Below are 18,547 nucleotides of genomic sequence, written 5' to 3' on the forward strand. Positions count from 1 at the left end.
GTGAAGCCAAAACAAAAAAGAAATATATGATACAACGTATAGTTTTATTTATCAGGTTTTATATTTTTTGGGCAATGAAGTGACTGAATTTTTTTTTATTTTTTTTTCTTCAGAAATATTAAAGTCTCCTAGATCATAATTATATTTTATATTGAGTCAAAAAAAAAAAGAAATAAAAACTCTTTCGACAAAGAAAAGCAAAGTATTTTAATACAAAGGACTCCGTAGACGAGCGCTGGCCAGTCGTTAGCATGATTGTAACCCGTGTGACAGGCAACGGGGGCTGTGCTACAAGGCAGCACAATTTGGCAAAAGAAAGAAAATAACTGAAATTAATTTTAAAACTATGTTGTAGCCAGGTTGTTACTCTCTGAAAATTGTTGTTTGCTAATTAGCGGAACTTAAAAAGGAAGTGTACGAGTAGCTAACGATTTAGCTAGCGATAAAGGCATTAGCAAAGCGCAGTGTTCAGTTTGGATACATCTCATTTTTCCGTTATTAGTTTTCGACAACAAAAAAACAAAAGCCACCCGGAACAACAGAATGAATGTCCCAAAAAGTGGATACCGTGTCTTTTCAGCAAACTCATCCGCTGCATGCACAGAATTGGCGAAGAAAATAACAGAGTAAGTATGAAAATGTTTCCGTTGAGTGTGCTAATCTAACGTTGAGCTATTCCATCACGGAGAGCGAGTTTGTTGCTGTTGGAATTAACCACTTCGACTAAACCGTTATATATTTACAACATGAAAAATATCTATATATAGTTAAAAAAATATATAGATATTCTCTACGTTGACTGTTTGTGTTGCACCATGTGTAACATGCTGAATGAAAGTCTTGTGTTTTGTAACTGGTTAACCGGATGTTGTGTGTGATCTTTGAATGCATCATGTTGTCCTTGAAAATTTATTTTTGTTTTTTGTTTTGATTAACAGGCGGCTGGGAGTTGAACTGGGAAAATCTGTGGTTTTCCAAGAATCTAATAGAGGTGAGAACAAAAGAAAGGTCACTTGAGATATTCACAGGCCTCTTGTCAGGAAAGTCATACATCAGACATCTGCCTTCTTCTTCCTCTTCTCCTTTGGGCTTTTACCTTCCGGGTCTCCACAGCAAATCCACCTTCTTCATCCAACCATATTCTCTGGATCCTCCTCTCTCACACCAACTAACTTCTCACGACATCCTTAAATCTTCTCTTTGGTCTTTCTCTAGACCTCCAATTCCAGCATACGTCTACCAATATATTCACTCTCCCTCCTCTATCCATGACCCACCCATCTCTGACCTTCTCGCCAAAACATCTAACATGTGCCCACCCTCTGATGGACTCATTCCTGATCCTATCCACCCTGGTCGCTCCCAAAGAGAACTTTAGCATCTTAAACTCTGCACCCTCAAGTTCTGCCTCCTGTCTTTTCATCAACTGTTTCGAGTCCACACAGCATCGCCGGTGAACACTCGCCACTGTCTCCTCCTGCTTTCCTTTCAGTCCGGCTGATGTTCTTCTATCTGACACTTTTCTCCAGCCATTCCAACCTGTTTATAACTGTTACGCTGCTGGGACGAAGGAATCCCCTATGGGGATCAATAAAGTTTATCTTATCCTAATTTTCAATTGACTGCCAGGTTAGATCTGGCTTATTACTCGGGGAATTTCCCGTTTTTTTTCTAGGTCAATGTGCCCACGTGCTCATTTGTCATTTCTCAGTGAATGCTTCTCTTTCCGATTGAATTTCTTGCTAATTTCTTAGTGACATGTGATTTTCAGGTAGTTAAAGGTCAACATGTTGCTTTTTATCTAATACTGTGCTACTTATCACATCATTTCTCATTTGCTTTTGGTTCCCTCCTTTTTCCTGAAAAACACTTAAACCCCAGCTATATGATGATGCTGAAGCTGTTGGGTTAAATTGCATCGATTTTATTCACCTAGGTTTTGTTATTATTTCTTTATTTTTACAAGCTAAAGCCAAAATATGTATGTACATAAAAGCTGCCCTTTGTTACATAACAGGTATCATGGCTATTCTTCTCTATTGTTATAAACCACTGAATTTGGCCACGTTAGATCACTTTATTTATTACACTTAGAGGGAAGTTGACCTGTTTGCTCCAATCAAACTAATAGTCCTGACTGCTATTTCATGTTTAATGATTGCCAATATTATTGCCGCCGACATTTGTGTCTTTTTTTTTTTTTTTAATCATTTGATTACAAGGTAATGAAGATTTTAGGGCTGTGCAATATATATATTTTTTATTTCATAATTATGTATCCATATTCCATATTCCTGTCACCAGAGTTATTGGGTACCTGCTGGTAGTCTGAGATCCAGCAGAACCAAAAATAAAACTATAATAGCACATATTACCCCAGTGCTTCTGATTTCTGGGTTTTGAAAGCTTCAGTCTTAAAAACAGCACGCAGTAAGAGGTAAGACGAATGGCTCACATACTTTTCATTTCATGTACAGGGATTTGGTGAGAGTCAGAGGGTCAGGTATTGCACTATATCTTAGTGTGTGTTGCAATAAGATCATAACAAAACCCTGTGCAGCCTGTTGCGTTTTAACACCAATTAAACCTATTAAATCTAGCTAATTAAAGTTAATCAAACTGAATTTCTTGCATCCCATGGGATTGCTCTTTTTTCCTCAAATTAAAGAGACCGATCACAGAATTAGGTAATGTGTCTCTGAGCATCTTTTACCAGATTAAATACTCCCAAGTCCACTGTTTAATTCAGCATTGATAACAAGGATAGAACAAATTGTCATTTGGTGAAAATGGTCCCAAATAGGTACAATAATAATAATAATCAAAGCTGAATCATGATATTATTGTTAAGCCACAAAAGTGTGTGTGCAAATCAGTTTTTACCTGCCGAAGAGCTGCTGTAAACAGTAGTTTTTGGTTTGGGGTTTTGGATGCTATCTTTGCTATGTCTTAGGGCTAATTTTGTTCCACCTGGAAACATTAGCAGGTCACTGCTGAAATCATTGTGTCATTGGTGGGCGGCACAGTTTTATCAGCCGTCAAAGGCCACTCTGGTTATGTTGTGTGATATCACATCCACAGGATCCAGCTATTGATGCTCTTTGGATCTGTGAGTGCAGGCAAGTTGTTTGAAATTCCTGGGAAACTGAACCTAACAAGGGCCTTTTTATTCTGAAGAGCCTGGAGGATTCCAGTTGTGTTTCTCAAAGACGCCTCTGCACTGAAGTTGCCGTTGCTGGCTAAATATTTAGCGCGTGAGCTCGATGAACTGACTGTGATTTTGTCTTTGCAGAGACAAGAGTGGATGTGAAAGAATCTGTTCGGGGGCAAACAATTTTCATAATTCAGACTATCCCGAGGTGGGTGTTTTGGCATATTTCCACTCTAACTGTTTTTTAAATTTCACAAGATGGTCTCATGTTTTTTTCATTTTTTATTTTTATACATAAACAGAGATGTGAACACAGCCATCATGGAGCTCCTGGTCATGGCCTACGCTCTCAAAACTTCTTGTGCGAAGAACATCATTGGAGTCATTCCTTACTTTCCCTATAGCAAGCAGTGCAAGATGAGAAAGAGAGGGTCAATAGTGTGCAAGTTGTTGGCTTCAATGTTGGCGAAAGCAGGTAAAGTTCATATTGCAGCCCATTGTTTGATTTGGTTCATTAAGTTCATGCCAGGATAGGAAAAAAAAGGTCAGCAAACCCTTATTCTGCTCATCTGTCTTATTTTGAAGGATTAACGCACATCATCACCATGGACCTGCATCAGAAGGAGATCCAGGGATTCTTTAGTTTTCCAGTGGACAACCTGCGTGCTTCCCCCTTCTTGATTCAATACATCCAGGAAGAGGTGAAAATCCATCTGGATGTCTGCTTTGTGTGTCTGCACACAGAAATGTTAACTTCTTGTCTTTTTTTTCTTCATGCTTGGTTTTAACTAATTCGCTTCATTATTTTTTTTTAAATGTCTTATTTTAAGTTGTGTGTTTGCTCACTATAAGGTAATCTATCTTTATTACAAAACAATTTACAAATGGCCTCATCCAATGATTATGAAGGTGTAAATGAAGTGAATATACCAAGATATAAAAAAAGGACCGAATTTCATCATTATTTCCCCCACATTTGGATTGTTTGTCTGTTGGTTGTAACTCAAATGGGCACACACGGCAGAAATCCATTGTAAATGTAAGTGGAGTTCAGAAAACAATTTTATTACTTAATGTTTTACCTCTACTGTCAAAACCCCTGCTTTCCACCATTTTTCAGAGCAGACCAGGAAACTTCTATTGAATTTTGTGTTTAATGCAAACTCAACTATATAATATAAGATGAGGATGAGGAACCACCGGTTTACATTAAAATATCTGTTTCTCTTTCATCCCATCAGATTCCTGATTACAGAAATGCAGTCATTGTAGCAAAGAGCCCATCAGCAGCTAAAAGGTAACAAATGCCCCTGAGAACTTATAAAAGTAACACAAATGATGCTTTGTTAGCGCTATTAAGCTCTCCATGATGCTTTGTCTCTTAATTATTTTTTTCTTGACTCCGTTTTGCTGATTTCTTGCTGATTATCCAGAAGGTTTTTTCACTTCTCGTTTGTTTTGGGTTGCTTCTTTGTTCTGATGTTTCAAAGTAGCGAATAGCCATTTTTATTGAGGACCTTTTTCAACTTTGTTTACATTTATTTAACATTACTGTGGAAATAGAGGTTAGAGGAATCAAGAAAAAAACAAGCAAATATGTGGAATAACAGTTCCATCTGAAACATCATATGCTTTGTAGTAGTTTCTATTTGCTTATCGGAAGAAGTCGTTCCAAACAGCTGACTTGATTTCGTAATTAGCTAATAACCGAAGTCTCTGGTGGCCAAAGAGACGAGTAGGCATTTAATACCTTGTCTTTTGATTATGCTGATTTATAACCATTGTTTGAAGTCTGAAATTTAAAAAACCTAGATACAGGCCTGCAGCAACCATGTGACACAATATCAGCAGAATATAATGACTTCTATCCACCTGTCGCTTGATCTTTCTCAGAGCTCAGTCCTATGCAGAGCGCTTGCGTTTGGGTCTGGCTGTGATTCACGGCGAGGCTCAGTGTTCAGAGTCTGACATGGCTGACGGAAGACACTCCCCGCCGTGTGTGCGCAACACTACGGGACACACGGGACTGGAACTGCCGTGTAAGAGCACCAAATAATTATAGTTTATTCAGAACATTTGTGTGTCTTTTGTCCATGAACAGAGAAAGACTTCATTGTGTCTGTTGGTACCAATAACATTGCAGTCTAATGTCTCATTTAACCCTGTAAAGCCTCAAAATATCAAATAATTGCCAGAGCGAAGTAAAAAAAAAATGAACCTTTAATGTGTGGTATTCTAATATTCGAGTATTCTTATACTCAGTAAAGTAAAATATTTAGTCACACCAAGGTGGCAAAATAAACAGGACTATAGCTGCAAAAGGGGATTGACAAGACATGCTAAAAATATATGAACAATATTTGACAATGAACAAGTGACAGATAAAAACTATTACTGAAACAAATTTCACAAATAGAAGAAAGGAACATTTTCACTAAAACAAACTTACAGACAAGTAAAAACAGCACTGTTGCTGATATATTGATAATTGTCTCTGTAAAAAAAGTAAAATCAATAGTTATATCTACAGGTTTTAATTGCCAGTTGTACTGTGAGGGGTAAAGCTGGGTTGGGAAACCTGCCACGCAAAGTGATTTCCTTTGTAGTACATATATTCGTTTCATCTGTATTGATTTGGGGAAAAAAAAAACTTTACTAAAATACTATAATACACACGTAAATATTTCAATACTTTTCCTTATACATCCCAATGATGTTATCTAAACTCTTACATAACCAAATAATGCATGTACCTGCAGTGAATGGAGCATTCATGAGGAAAGCGATTTAAAAGGGACACATTTACAAACAAATGACCGTTACTCCACTATCTTGAAAACAGCTACCCTATGTATTCTTTTCAAGATTTTCTTGGTTTGTCGGGTGCCACCTGGTGGAGTGTTTACTCTGAGAAAGTGTATCATTGATGATGTGAAAGGTTAATTGCTTTGATGTTGTTTGATTTGTTTGGCATTACAGGATTATCAAACTCGCTATGGGATTTTCCTTGTCGCAACAACTCACCTTTACTGACACCATAATATGAATCCTGTCTCCAGACTAATACAACATCTGTTAGAACTTCAGGTCGATGATTCAGCTGTTTGTCACTAATACCTCTCATAAACCAAGGAACTGGTTTTGTGTTTCTGCATGGTGTGATGGCAGATAGACCATGAGCTCCAACCCCTGACTTTCAAATCACAGTCATTATAATTCCATGCTATCGAGCCCTAATTAAATGTTAATTTTGATTGTTGCTACATTTTTACTACATTTCTCCTAAATCTTTACCCTGCTTAGATTAACATTAATAATGCTGCTACTGCTCATAATAGTACAAATTTCTATAGCACTTCTTAGGACACTCAGACACTTACAACAATATAGCAGAAAAATAGTCTGTTTCATCTCAGATCATCAATGAGTTATATTTTAATTATTAGTTAATCTATTATATGATTAATAAAGGCATTTTTATATTTGATAAATGCTGGATTAATCATTTTCACACATCAATTTACATGAATAAATCAGATCCTTTTTTTTTTTTCAATATTGAAAACTACTAACATCAACATTTTCTAAAGCATTGATTTGGAAATGACTAATGATGAATGTGATAAGAAGTATTTCACAAAACCTGAACACAAAAAAATGCTCAACCCTTTGAGTCATTAATTAAAGTAAGAATGTGTGAATATTAGATACGTTAAATTACATTAAATAGATTTCAATAGCTCATCCACAACAAAAACATGTATGTCTGTTTTAAAATGAGGCACAAATGTATTAGTGTAGTTGTTCCTGCGTTTATTTTTGTGCAATGTGATTTAGATTCACCAATAACTTTGGTAATACATCCTAATGTGAAAGTGATCCTGGTTAGACCATTACTTTGTTGTGTCAGGAAAAACAAATCGTGTCATTGGCAAATGACTCCAAAGTGTTTGCATCCCGTATTTCCCTTATCCATATTATTTGTTAAACTATTTCTCCTCTTACTTGTGTTTTTATTCTTAACCTTGACTTAAAAAATCCTCCTTTGAGGCGGGAGCGCACCAATTGCCCAAACAAAATGCCATATTTACCTTTTGCATTTTCAACACAGTGACTTCTATTTGTTGACGTGAAATTGAGCTTAATGAGAGGATTTTCCAAGTCTCGGCATCTTGTGTTTGTCAAATATTTGTGCATTTATGTTAACGTGGTGTTTATTTGTTGGTAATAGCAGGCAAACAACAAGCTCCGTTTCCTGGCATAGAGCTTCCAAGTACGAGCGTAAACCTAACCTATATCTGACTATGAACTGATTCCTCTTCAAATGGCTCCTCGACTCATGCATGTGTGGACCAGGGCTTTGTGTTGCATCTTGTGAAAGTGCAGTCTGGATTTATGGTCAGTGGGAGAAAAAGCTCTAATTGATGGTCCAATGCCAAATGTTTCTCTTGGCAAAACTACTAACGACAAACTGTGTGTGTTCTGAGCTTCATTATGCTGTGATGCTAATATCCCATGTTTACTGCAGCTCAAATACTCCAGACAGCTAATTTTACAAGATGGACAAAACCCTTATTTCTTTGTCGTACTGATTTTATTTTGAATTCCATGAAATCTATTCAAAAAAAACATCATTAATACTTATTTTAATATCTGGATTCATCTTGCCAATCAACACACGTTGCCCCCATGTTGAACCAGCTCTCAACAAGATCGATTAACATTTTGGTCTTTTTAAACTGCATGTGATTCTAACAATAAAAGCATGCCTTTGGAAGTGAATATATAGGGAAGAGTAAATGTTAATTAACTGTTTAGTTCATTCGAGTATTACATTGACAAAGTCACCATTTACTTTGCTACCTCACTGGTAATGTTTTGCTTGAAACCAAAGTTATTTAATTAATGATAACGCCAAGAATTTGAAGGTTGTTTGAAGACTCTTCCGATAATTACACAAGCATCTCCGAGGTAGTTTGTCAGCCAGGTGCCAAGACAGTTTTTTTTTTTTTTCTAAACATGTGATACTGCTATCATCAGTGATGAAATTGTACATCAGATTGTCTGATGCTGTGGAATCAGCGAAGTGGTGTGTAAGGCATGCTTCTCTCTGCTTCTTTGTACTTCGCTCCTTGATACAATCAGCTCCACTGGCTGATTGTTTACCTGTTGATTGTTTCCTTAATACCCTTTTATTCACTACATTTACATGCACAGCAATAGATTGAATGCACGTATGTTCTCTAAAAATCAATTCAGTGGGCGGCCTTTTAAAACTACATTTCAGATTTTCCATTTTGGGTGCCGATGAATAATATCCGACCAGGTTTCAGGAATCCGTTATTTGATATACACCACCTTATAATGCAGAGCACATTGATTCCAGTCATAGCATCACTGATCTTATCTTAATATAGACACTTTTGGGCAATTTCTGTTCAGGTAATGTTTCACTGAGTTTTTTTTTTTTTTTTCTACAGCACTCAAATTTCATGAAGTGAATCAGACAACACTAATAAGTGAATAACTGAATTCCCAATCACATAGCAATATAGCAGAGTGAATTAAAACAAACATTTTCTATAATTTAATCGGGCGGTATTTGGAAGAACATATTAAGCTGCTGAAACTGCCGCGATTGGTACGTAAGGTGCAGCCTAATAATTGTGTGCATGTAAATGTAGTCGGTGAAACAGTGATGTTCAACTCGGGACAGATCCATTGTAGAAGCAAGTGTGAGTGAAGGGAGCACCGTCATTGTGTGTGTGTGTGTGTGAGTGTGTGTGTGTGTGAGTGTGTGTGTGAGTGTGTGTGAGTGTGTGTGAGTGTGTGTGAGTGTGTGTGAGTGTGAGTGAGTGTGAGTGAGTGTGAGTGAGTGAGTGTGAGTGAGTGTGAGTGAGTGAGTGTGAGTGAGTGAGTGTGAGTGAGTGTGAGTGAGTGTGAGTGAGTGTGAGTGAGTGTGAAAGCTGAGACTGGTTGGTATGCAGCCCGCTGCTGTCGGCCTGCCACCGGCTGGGTGTGCGCCGGCAGTTTAGAGCAACCTGATTGGGTATCCTGGGAGGGAAACCTGTCATTTGATTGTGCATGGCATGTGCTGTACCAAGTTTGGCATTAAAGTTCTGTCTTCTAGAAGGAGGTGGGGTAGAATGGGGGGAAAAAACAACAACTTCAAATTAGCTTTCACTCTTAATTGGAATTCAATCCAATGTGTTCCTCCAACAGGATTCCTACAAATAATTGCCAAGAATCGCCCTGGCATTTTGGACATGGATATGTTTAAAACCTTTTCTCAACCCATTTTACCCAATCTACTTATTTTTGATCAGGTGGAATGCAGTGACACGAGGATGTAGTCCCACACATAACGGGCTCTGCTCTGCTTTGCAGTAATGATGGCCAAGGAGAAACCTCCCATCACTGTAGTCGGAGACGTAGGAGGAAGAATTGCCATCATTGTGGTAAGACGTGACAGTAATTGGCTTTGCTATTGCTCGCACTATTTCAGGCCAGATGCAACCCACTCCATGTGTTAAGTCAGCCAAAATTTTACAAGAAACACTTAGACTAAAACAGCTTTTTACTTAATTTTTAGGTTAAAATGGAAGCAATTCCCTGGAATCCTGATCTATTCTTGTATCTGTTTTCCACAGGACGACATCATAGATGATGTTGGAGACTTTGTTGCGGCAGCAGAGATCCTGAAAGAGAGAGGGGCTTATAAAATCTACATCATGGCCACGCATGGTTTACTGTCTGCTGATGCTCCACGCCTCATAGAGGAGTCTGCTATTGATGAGGTGAGGACTTTTCAGTATTACTTGTCGATTGTTGAAATGACATTGACATTCATCTTAAATGATTCAACACTATAATGTTTCACTTTGTCCCTGCTCTGTAGCATCTTGTTATTTTTTGTTTGCAAAAACTGAGCAAGGTTTGACTTTTTTTTTAATTTTACTCTCACCACCATATAATGATTTACAATGGAGGTATTTGTCACATTGAAAGGAAATAAATGAATAACATTGTTTGTTGTGGATTGCTCTGAGCAAAATTCAGTGACTTTACCAGCAAAATTGAGGTAACCCACTGCCTCCCACAGAAAACAAAAGGGGGAAAATATCCAGACTGCGGCTACTCAGTGATGTTTAAGTATACAGTCTTTTTTTTCTGTGGGCTGTAGTACATCCCATAAAATGCAAAATGAGCAAGAATCTCCAGAATCTGGATAAGACAGCATTCAGTGTGGCCCAGAACATGTTGCATCTGGTCCACACACGTCTGGATGTGGACTAATTTTTAATATACCAGCGTGTTTTGTAGTGTTTCCATTTGTGTTTAACCGTCCGCTTCCGATCTCATTACTCAGGCTGGGTTTCCATGACAGATTAATCGAGTTTGGAAAAAATGTGCATACAAAAAATGTGCTCCAAAAAGAGAAGATGAAATGTAACATAAAACTCTTAGTCTCACATGCATGAAGTTTCGAGCAAAAAATAGACTCTTCCTCAGATGCTTATTGTAAATATGTGTTAACAAATATGTTATTGTGGTGCCATTTTTAAAGGGAAGACAATGATCTTGTGATCGATTCACTCCTTTTTTTTCGCCTCTTGTTGGATACATGATATCTTTTTAACATTTCAACATCATTTTCTTCATTACTTTTTGAGAACCAACCTGAGACACAGATACTTTTTACATTTTTACACATGTACAGATATTTTTACATATTTACAGATAAGACAAAAAGTGCAAAGAATGTGACTGTTGTTGGTCTCTTTATAATTTGGCCAGAAGGTGTAACACGAGTAAGGGAATTATCATATCTGTAGTGGCCTGGAAGGACTGAGCACAACAGTTAAGACAACATTTAACATTTAACAGGAAGCCTAAAAATTGTGAAATGTGTTTTTTTTTTCAACACAGTTATTGGATTTTTTTCTTCCAGGGCTTCATATAGTTCGGGTAGAGCCAATGAATATTAATAGATAATTTGGAAAAGCCAACAAAAACCATGAATGTGGGAAATTTGGCGACGTGGCTCTAATAAATTTGAATAGACTACCCAGAAAAGGTTTAGACAGAGGTCATTTTTTAGCACAAGGTCAGTATCGGCCAGTGTCTGGTAATGAGCCAACACAAAGCATTAAATAGCTCAAAAATGGTTAAGGGATTTAAAAGGTATTTCGATGTGGAAAAAATTTCAAACGACAAAGAGACGACTAAAAATAAAACGATGTGATAAGACATGAGGCGTTTTGTTATCGTGGCATCATTACCACACTATACCAGTGAAGCAAAATACAATTTACTGGCGTTGAGAGTGTCCCCATAACATTGAGCTGCAGTATTCCCTCTCCCCGAGATTTTGTTTTTAGAGTTTTGAATTTAATTCTGCCTGCCAAAACCTACTACACTGTGTTGGTTCAGAAAAATCCAAAGTTAAATCCCTGGTTATTTTGTTAGCGACTTAAGGGTTTGTTTGTCATTTTATCAGTTCAACTTGTTTTGTTTTTAGGTGTAAGGTGTGTAAATTAAAATATAATTTGCATTTTCCAGGTGGTGGTGACCAACACAGTCCCCCACGAAGTGCAGAAGCTACAGTGTCCCAAAATCAAGACGGTGGATGTCAGCATGATACTAGTTGAAGCCATCCGCCGCATCCACAATGGAGAGTCAATGGCTTACTTGTTCCGCAACATCACCGTGGATGACTAGAGGTGATATGAAGGCGACCGAGGGCAGGGGATCCTGTCTCATCTCTGCTGCTCCAAGTAATACTGTAATGTACTGTTCTATGTGCTCTGTGTTTTGATTAAAGAGAAATTCTAACGGTTACCTAAGGTGATTTAGCAGTACTCCAGACATTGCTGTTCGAATCTTTGTTCTGCTACGATGATAACCAAATTTTGTTCTCGATGAGCAAATGTTCAATCAGGGACTGTGATACATGCGCTTGATATTTGTAGTCCCAGCTTTTTTCTTGGGCTGACCCCGCTTAGACCCCCTATGTTTGGGCTGTGAGCCTGTATGCACATCTGAGAGGACCTTTGTATGTTTGCATCGCACTTCACCAGTAAACTGGAACAGAGGTGTCAGCATGAGCTAGAGAGGTCAACGCTGCCTAAATCAATACTCCAATGTTACAGACCCTTCCACCAACATCGCTAGTCAGAGAGTAGACCACGGATTAGATCTTTAAGAAGCTTTCAGTGTGATCTAGTATAGATCTGATTTTGGTCTAAATTAAATCTAAAGTGAAGGATAGGACTTCATCTCACCACAGTTAGTCCTGTGTTGAATCAGGCAACTCAAGAGTCTCTCAGTTACCGTTAATCACCAATGCAATATTTTTTTAGTGACAGTGCAACGCACAAATTCTAACTAAAAAGTTTCATAAATATAAGAAGCCGTTCCCCTCATTCATTACATATTCTTGGCCCACAATCAAATCCTGCTTTCTGTTCAACACTGCTTTCTGCTGGTCTGGTACCAGATCACTCAGGTCTTGACATGATTAAAAAAACCTACAGTTGTGTTGTTGTGGACGTGGTCCCAGGCGGCTGAAGTTTGACTGCTGGGTTGGTTGGTTTTCAGTTATAGATACTGGAATCACGTGTTCTCTTAATGTCACAGACTAATGATTGTATCTGCATATTTGAACGACCAGCAGCATTTGCCAGAGATTAAATGAACCCTTGGCTACTTCCTAACTGTCGATGGGCAGTTTCAGGATCATCACCAGCATCATTAAATACATTGACATTCAGGTCCGTGTGCTGATGAACATGACCACGGCAGCTGCACGAGGTGCCGGACAACTGATTTGGATTTTCCCTCCATCTCAAGGTCCATTTTTCATGGTCTCTAAGAATAAAAACCAGGGATCAAATCAATTACCTTGTGATTAGATCCCAAATCTGGCTCCTTCGATGCTGTCAGGTTTAATTCTTAGGAATTGTGTTGCAGTAAACTCAAGTTTTCATACATGTAGTTTTCATGTATTTAGCCAGCATTTCACACATTTTAATTACCCCAAGGTATAAAACACATGCAGGTTATAAATTGAAACGTGATAAGCAGTTGATAAAGTTACTTGAAAATTGAAGGGAAGTCTTTGTTCGGGGGCAGCTCGAGTTCATTTTTGGCTCATTTTCTCACACTAAGAATTACTATTGAACAAATGATGCTTCGCATTTAACAGTTGCGCTCAGTCCCGTGCAGCAGCTCTTTAATGCAAAAAACCTCTTACGACCACTTGAGTTTGTTCATGTATATATCTGCACAAAAAAGAAGAATCAGAATCGCGAGCACCAAAAATTGTCGATTTATAAAACTATGTAGATGTGATTTTAATTTTTTTTTTTTTTTTTTTCCCGCTGACTTGATGCATAAACAGGGGGTTCCCAGGAAGTCATATTTGTGATCTGGAGTGACAATGTGAACACATTTACAATTTAATTCATTTTTTTTTTTTTTTGGAAAAAGATGTTGCGTTAACTAACAGTTCAAACACACCTTGATCGGTGCCTTTCGAAAACGCCGTTGTTTACAGAGTCAATATCAAGAGGCGGCTGCCGTCCAGACTTATGTGTCTGAAGTCTTTGGCGTTCCCACAGCTTCGCACAAAATGATCAGAACAAGCGGAATCACCACATTTAAAAACCCAGCGGTTGTTTATGGGGAATGAAAATGTCACAACACCGGAGAGGCTCAGACTTCCTGTGATCAGTGCAGCGATTGATATTCAAATTACTTGAAGGGATTATTATTACACACGGTTGAGGGTCAATTCAAAACGTTACTGAGTGAGCCGTTATGTTTCAATCCGGTGATTGATCGACTGGGCCTCCTTGCTGTCTGATCTTGAGAAATCACATGAAGAATTAGTGTGAGCTTCTTTCAGAGAACATAAAAAGCAAAGTACTTGGAGAACGGTGGGCCACTGCTTATGTGGTTGCTTATCATAAACTGAACATTTTAATAAGATGCAGGTTTTATTGTCGGAGAGGGTTGGTTTTACTTCAACTCTCCCAAGTGTTGGGTTGACGGCAGCGTGCATTCTCCTGTCAGCTAAGGCTGTTTGCACGCAACGTTTAAAATGATCCTCTCTGCTGCTAATGGAGCGACTAGAGGATTTTTTTTTTTTTTTTTGTCATGCAAATCTCTGGCAATATTTGTTGGAATGTATTGATGTTGGGTTTAAGGTTATCTTTAATATGAGCAAAAAGGATTGGATTTTTATTTATGAAGTAGTTAAGTGAAATAAATGATAAAAACATGTGGTACTTATGTTGTTATGAATCTGTCTCAATCTTAAAATTGACGTACCTCACCAATTTTCATCATATTAGACCTTTTCAGGCTCAGTAGGCTGGAATATGGATCCGTTACTCTTGTCATTATTTGAACCGTGATATTAAATATCAGGCAAGAACAGCACCAAGGGTGTACTAAAATGAGTACCATTGGAGTTTCTACATGTTCAGGTCAATATCGTAAATACCTTTTTTTCAGACAAGGCCGGGCCTTTGGAGTGAATGAATTCATAATTAATTTCGGGTTATAATACATAATGCAGTGGCATCCCCAGTCGTCATACTAAAAATAAAAGGAAATCATCCTATAATCCAACTATAATGAGAAAATGGTTCTTACTTTTTATTGCACCAGATTCACATTATTTCGATTGGTTTACAGTTACATCCAGAGGCTTAGCTTTACTTTGTGTCGCTTATTGATCTTTTGTAAAGATGTTTGCATGCTAACAAATGGCATGTGTGTTGGTCGTCAACACCGTGAGCATGAGTTAACAGCTTTGCTAACCTACAAGCACGCCTTTGGGAGATTTACAGCGCACTAAGTTTTTTCTGCCTGGCAGATGAGATCCTAAATAATGGAAAATCTGTCAGCAGTAATATAGAGCATGTTTGGGTAAAGTTAGCAAAATATGCAGAAACTCATGGATGGTGTTGATTTCAAATAGTGTGCTATAATAAGCTGATCGAACATGTCTGCTCAGTTTTTTTGAATGAATCAGAAAACAGTCGTGTGTGTGTGTGTTATCATTTTAGTAAACCGTTATCTTTACAAGATTTCATGACAATAGTGGCCGTGTTTGCGAATTGTCAAGATAATGACCTCAGAATATAAGTATGAGGACAAAGTATTGGCTATTTTTCTGTAAACACCTCCAAAACATTTTTTTTTTTTTTAATTAAGCTTCTACATCATTAAGTAAGATGAGTTCATGGAAAAAATATGTTTGTTTTGCTTGAAAATGTGCTCATAGCTCCACCACCACCTCCCTGTTGTATGGTACTTTTGGGGAAAACACAAGATTTTAGAATATCTCATGAACAGAGGATGAAGTTTTCACCCCCCCTCCGAAAAGTTTGCTCATGATAATGATAATGATGTCACTCGTTCAGTAAAGAAGTCAATAAATGCATCCGATGAGGTTTGGAAAAAGCTGTTAGACATTTTATGAACCTATTTATTTACCCGTCGTACCTTTTGCTCAGGGAATGCAAACCAATGCACAGCAGTTTGTTGTTGATGTGTCCTGTCGACTTCCGCTGGTTGCTATTAAACGAGGCTCTTTCCTCCCGATGTGATGATGGTTGAGGAGCCGGGAGTGAAAGTGATGGAAATGGTTAATATTTGTTGTGTGTGAATATTTCCCGTCTGCGATTCCCTGCTGTTCACACTTCCTGTGAATATGCACAGCGGTTTGTCTCTGCTGTGTTTTGTCTGTGTTATGAAAATAAAAGCGGTTTCCTGTTGCTGGGCCTTTCTTTTGCCTGATGATGATATGATGATGCCCTTCTATCAGCTTAAAAGTAAACGCGTGAAAGTAAAATCACATTGATGCATTTGAGGTTCAGATATAAATTAACCACATTTTGCAGTGAGGAGAGAGACCATTTAAAAATATGCACAAATCACTGATAAAACTGAACGCTGGGGCTGTAATAAGTGACCGGTTTAACATATTCTAGTTTTTATTAAGTGTAACATCATACACTAACTATTGAGTCCAATGAAATATGGTGATTGATTTGCATGTAAACATTAATCGAGGGCTTTAATAAAACCAGAATGACACAAAAATTGTGTCGCAGAATTAGCCAATTTCCTAAAAAAAGGGGTAAAAAACTATAGAAATAGAAAATGGCTTAACAAGTACCTGAAAATCTAAAATTAACCTTGAAATGTGTCTTCGGACCCACGCATTTACAAGGAATGGATACATCTTTGTGTGTATTACATATATATATACACACATATGTATGTGTATATACATATGTATGTGTATGCATGTATGTGTATGTACACATATGTATGTGTATATATTTATATACAAAGACAATATAGTGAAAATTACTGGTCGTTTGTGTAGCTGCAGTTCTCTTTGTCGCCGCTAGGGGGCAGTATAAGACCAATGTTTCACCCAGGAGCTGGCATGCTCCATACACACTTCCATACTGGAAATCCTAAAAAAGGTGAATTTGAGTCTGTCTTGAATGGCTAATTTATTATCATTTTTTTAATTCAAAGTCCTCAAGCTCCGTTTATAAGTTGTTTTGTTCCCAACCTCTTATGTTATTTCCTGTTAGCCTTTTTTCCACTTATTTTTAGTGTATTTCACTTCACGAACGGACACAAAAAACAATCACATTACTGATGTGATCTTTCACGCTTTGACAAAGAATGAACCAGATACTAACAAGACACAAGCCTGTCATGACATTTTATTAATCTAATGAGAGAGTGAGAATTCATGCTGTAGTTTATGTTGAATGACATTAAAACCAGGCCTTTTAGTATCTTAAATGTTGTTTACAGTTTATTTGTTTCGGTTGTTCACTTAATTTGCAAAAACAAATGGCCCCAGAGAGACTTCAGCACAAATAAAACAGTTCTCAGCAGCGACATTTACTCGAGACACACAAAGATTTAAGTGACAAAACACCCTGCTATTTGATACTTTTTTTTTTTTTCCCTCTACATTCACGCTGCAAAGTGTCCAGTAGAATTTCATGTTGTGTTGTTCAACAAAGTTCTTCAACCACATTGTTCAGGTGGTTTCAGTTGTTTGTTTATCTCTGTGCGCCGCTGTGCAGCTCTCCAGACTCCACATCGGTCCCACTCAACCCAGCAAAGCCCCCCGAAACCCCGGGAAGTCATTATGAGAGGAGGCAGCTGTTGGCCTTGTTCATGGGGGGTCTTTTTCCCCTCTCCTTGGGGAAAGTCTCCCGTCGCCGGAACAGAGCAGGGCTGAGGCGGCAAGGCAGGTGGACCTGTTGGAGGAGCTCCCTGAAGGCCTCCAGCACGTTGATGTTGTCCTTGGCCGAAGACTCCAGGAAGCTGTTGTTCCAGTCGAGCTCCACCGTGGACAGGACGTCCTCGCTGGACACCTGACGCTCCGCTTGTCGGTCGATTTTGTTCCCGATCACCACGATGGGGGTGTATTTGTCCTCCTTCACCTCCAGAATCTCATCCCGCAGACTCTTAACCGCCTCCAGGGACTCGGGGTCGTTGACGGCGTAGACCAGGGCGAAGGCGTCGCTGTTCTGGATGGATAGCTTGCGCATGGCCGGGAAGGAGTAGCTGCCGCTCGTGTCCAGGATGTTGACGGTAACTTTGACGCCTCCGATCTCGTACTCCTTCCTGTGAAGCTCCTCCACTGTGCGACGGTGCTTCGGCTCAAATGTGTCTTTGAGGAAACGCTGGATTAAGGCTGTTTTCCCGACTCCAGCAGCTCCCAGAAACACGAGACGCACCTCGGTCTTCTTATCTTCAGAAGACATGATAGCCTTCTCCTGCTCTGCTGCCACGGGACTGTCCTTTTTATTCTCCTCTCTTTCTCCTGTAGATCCAAGACCAACAGTAGACACACACCACAGTGTAACAGACAACCTGCTTTTTGTATTCAAGTTCCCTCGTGTTCCCCGCCTCCTCTCGCCGTCGGCCAATCCGGAAAGGGCTTTAGCTCCGCCTCCTGCACTCACACCGGCCAATCGCAGGCGCCGCAGGGAAACGTGGTTGAAATGCTTTTAGGATTGAGACTCAACAAATACAAATACAATGCAAAGACCATTTTTAGCTCGTAAGTGAAAATCATGAACCATTTATTCTTTGTGTGTGTGTGTGTGTGTGTGTGAAAAAACAAAAATAAGATAAGAAAGGGTGAAAATGAACAATGTGTGAATTCAGGAGAACAAGAATAATGTATGTTTTCCAGCCTTTTGGAAGCAATCCTAAAAGAAAGCATGCCCACACACACACTCACACACACACACACACACACACACACACACATATGCACACACATATGTATGTAGATAGTGGATTTTTTTTGTATGTTTTATCACTTGAATTTCACACTTC

General features: G+C 38.6%; 2 protein-coding genes across 4 annotated transcripts; one reads left to right on the forward strand and one right to left on the reverse strand.

The window, feature by feature from the left end:
• The first annotated feature begins 244 nt into the window (after positions 1-244).
• On the forward strand, positions 245-17,422 carry LOC147230730 (phosphoribosyl pyrophosphate synthase-associated protein 1). Of its 3 annotated transcripts, XR_015106734.1 has the most exons (12): positions 245-626; positions 939-991; positions 3,293-3,359; positions 3,454-3,626; positions 3,737-3,852; positions 4,393-4,448; positions 5,045-5,190; positions 7,383-7,424; positions 9,539-9,609; positions 9,802-9,948; positions 11,714-11,928; positions 17,281-17,422. XR_015106734.1 is itself a non-coding variant. In XM_086154232.1 (11 exons), the coding sequence occupies exons 1-11, from the start codon at positions 544-546 to the stop codon at positions 11,870-11,872; spliced, it is 1,113 nt and encodes a 370-aa protein (XP_086010358.1). In that variant the 5' UTR covers positions 245-543; the 3' UTR covers positions 11,873-15,935. The 3 variants fall into 3 exon arrangements, 2 of the variants coding, with proteins under 2 accessions (XP_086010358.1, XP_086010359.1); XM_086154232.1 differs by lacking the exon at positions 17,281-17,422 and having other exon boundaries at positions 11,714-15,935; XM_086154233.1 differs by lacking the exons at positions 7,383-7,424; positions 17,281-17,422 and having other exon boundaries at positions 11,714-15,935.
• On the reverse strand, positions 16,896-18,051 carry LOC147230731 (ras-related protein Rap-2a-like). The gene has a single exon (XM_086154235.1). The coding sequence runs from the start codon at positions 17,965-17,967 to the stop codon at positions 17,344-17,346; it is 624 nt and encodes a 207-aa protein (XP_086010361.1). The 5' UTR covers positions 17,968-18,051; the 3' UTR covers positions 16,896-17,343.
• Between the last annotated feature and the right edge of the window lie 496 nt (positions 18,052-18,547).

Source organism: Fistularia commersonii, chromosome 10, assembly GCF_037954325.1.
Source record: "Fistularia commersonii isolate RoL2024-O1a breed Wild chromosome 10, RoL_Fcom_v1.0, whole genome shotgun sequence".
Taxonomy (NCBI): Eukaryota; Metazoa; Chordata; class Actinopteri; order Syngnathiformes; family Fistulariidae; genus Fistularia; species Fistularia commersonii.

Excerpts from the sequence above, each read along its gene's own strand:
- LOC147230730 (XM_086154232.1), top strand. The coding sequence starts at position 544 with ATGAATGTCCCAAAAAGTGGATACCGTGTCTTTTCAGCAAACTCATCC. Across the intron at positions 3,853-4,392 it reads TTCAATACATCCAGGAAGAG|ATTCCTGATTACAGAAATGC; the intron begins GTGAAAATCCAT and ends TCATCCCATCAG. Across the intron at positions 7,425-9,538 it reads TCCTGGCATAGAGCTTCCAA|TAATGATGGCCAAGGAGAAA; the intron begins GTACGAGCGTAA and ends TCTGCTTTGCAG.
- LOC147230731 (XM_086154235.1), bottom strand. The coding sequence starts at position 17,967 with ATGTCTTCTGAAGATAAGAAGACCGAGGTGCGTCTCGTGTTTCTGGGA.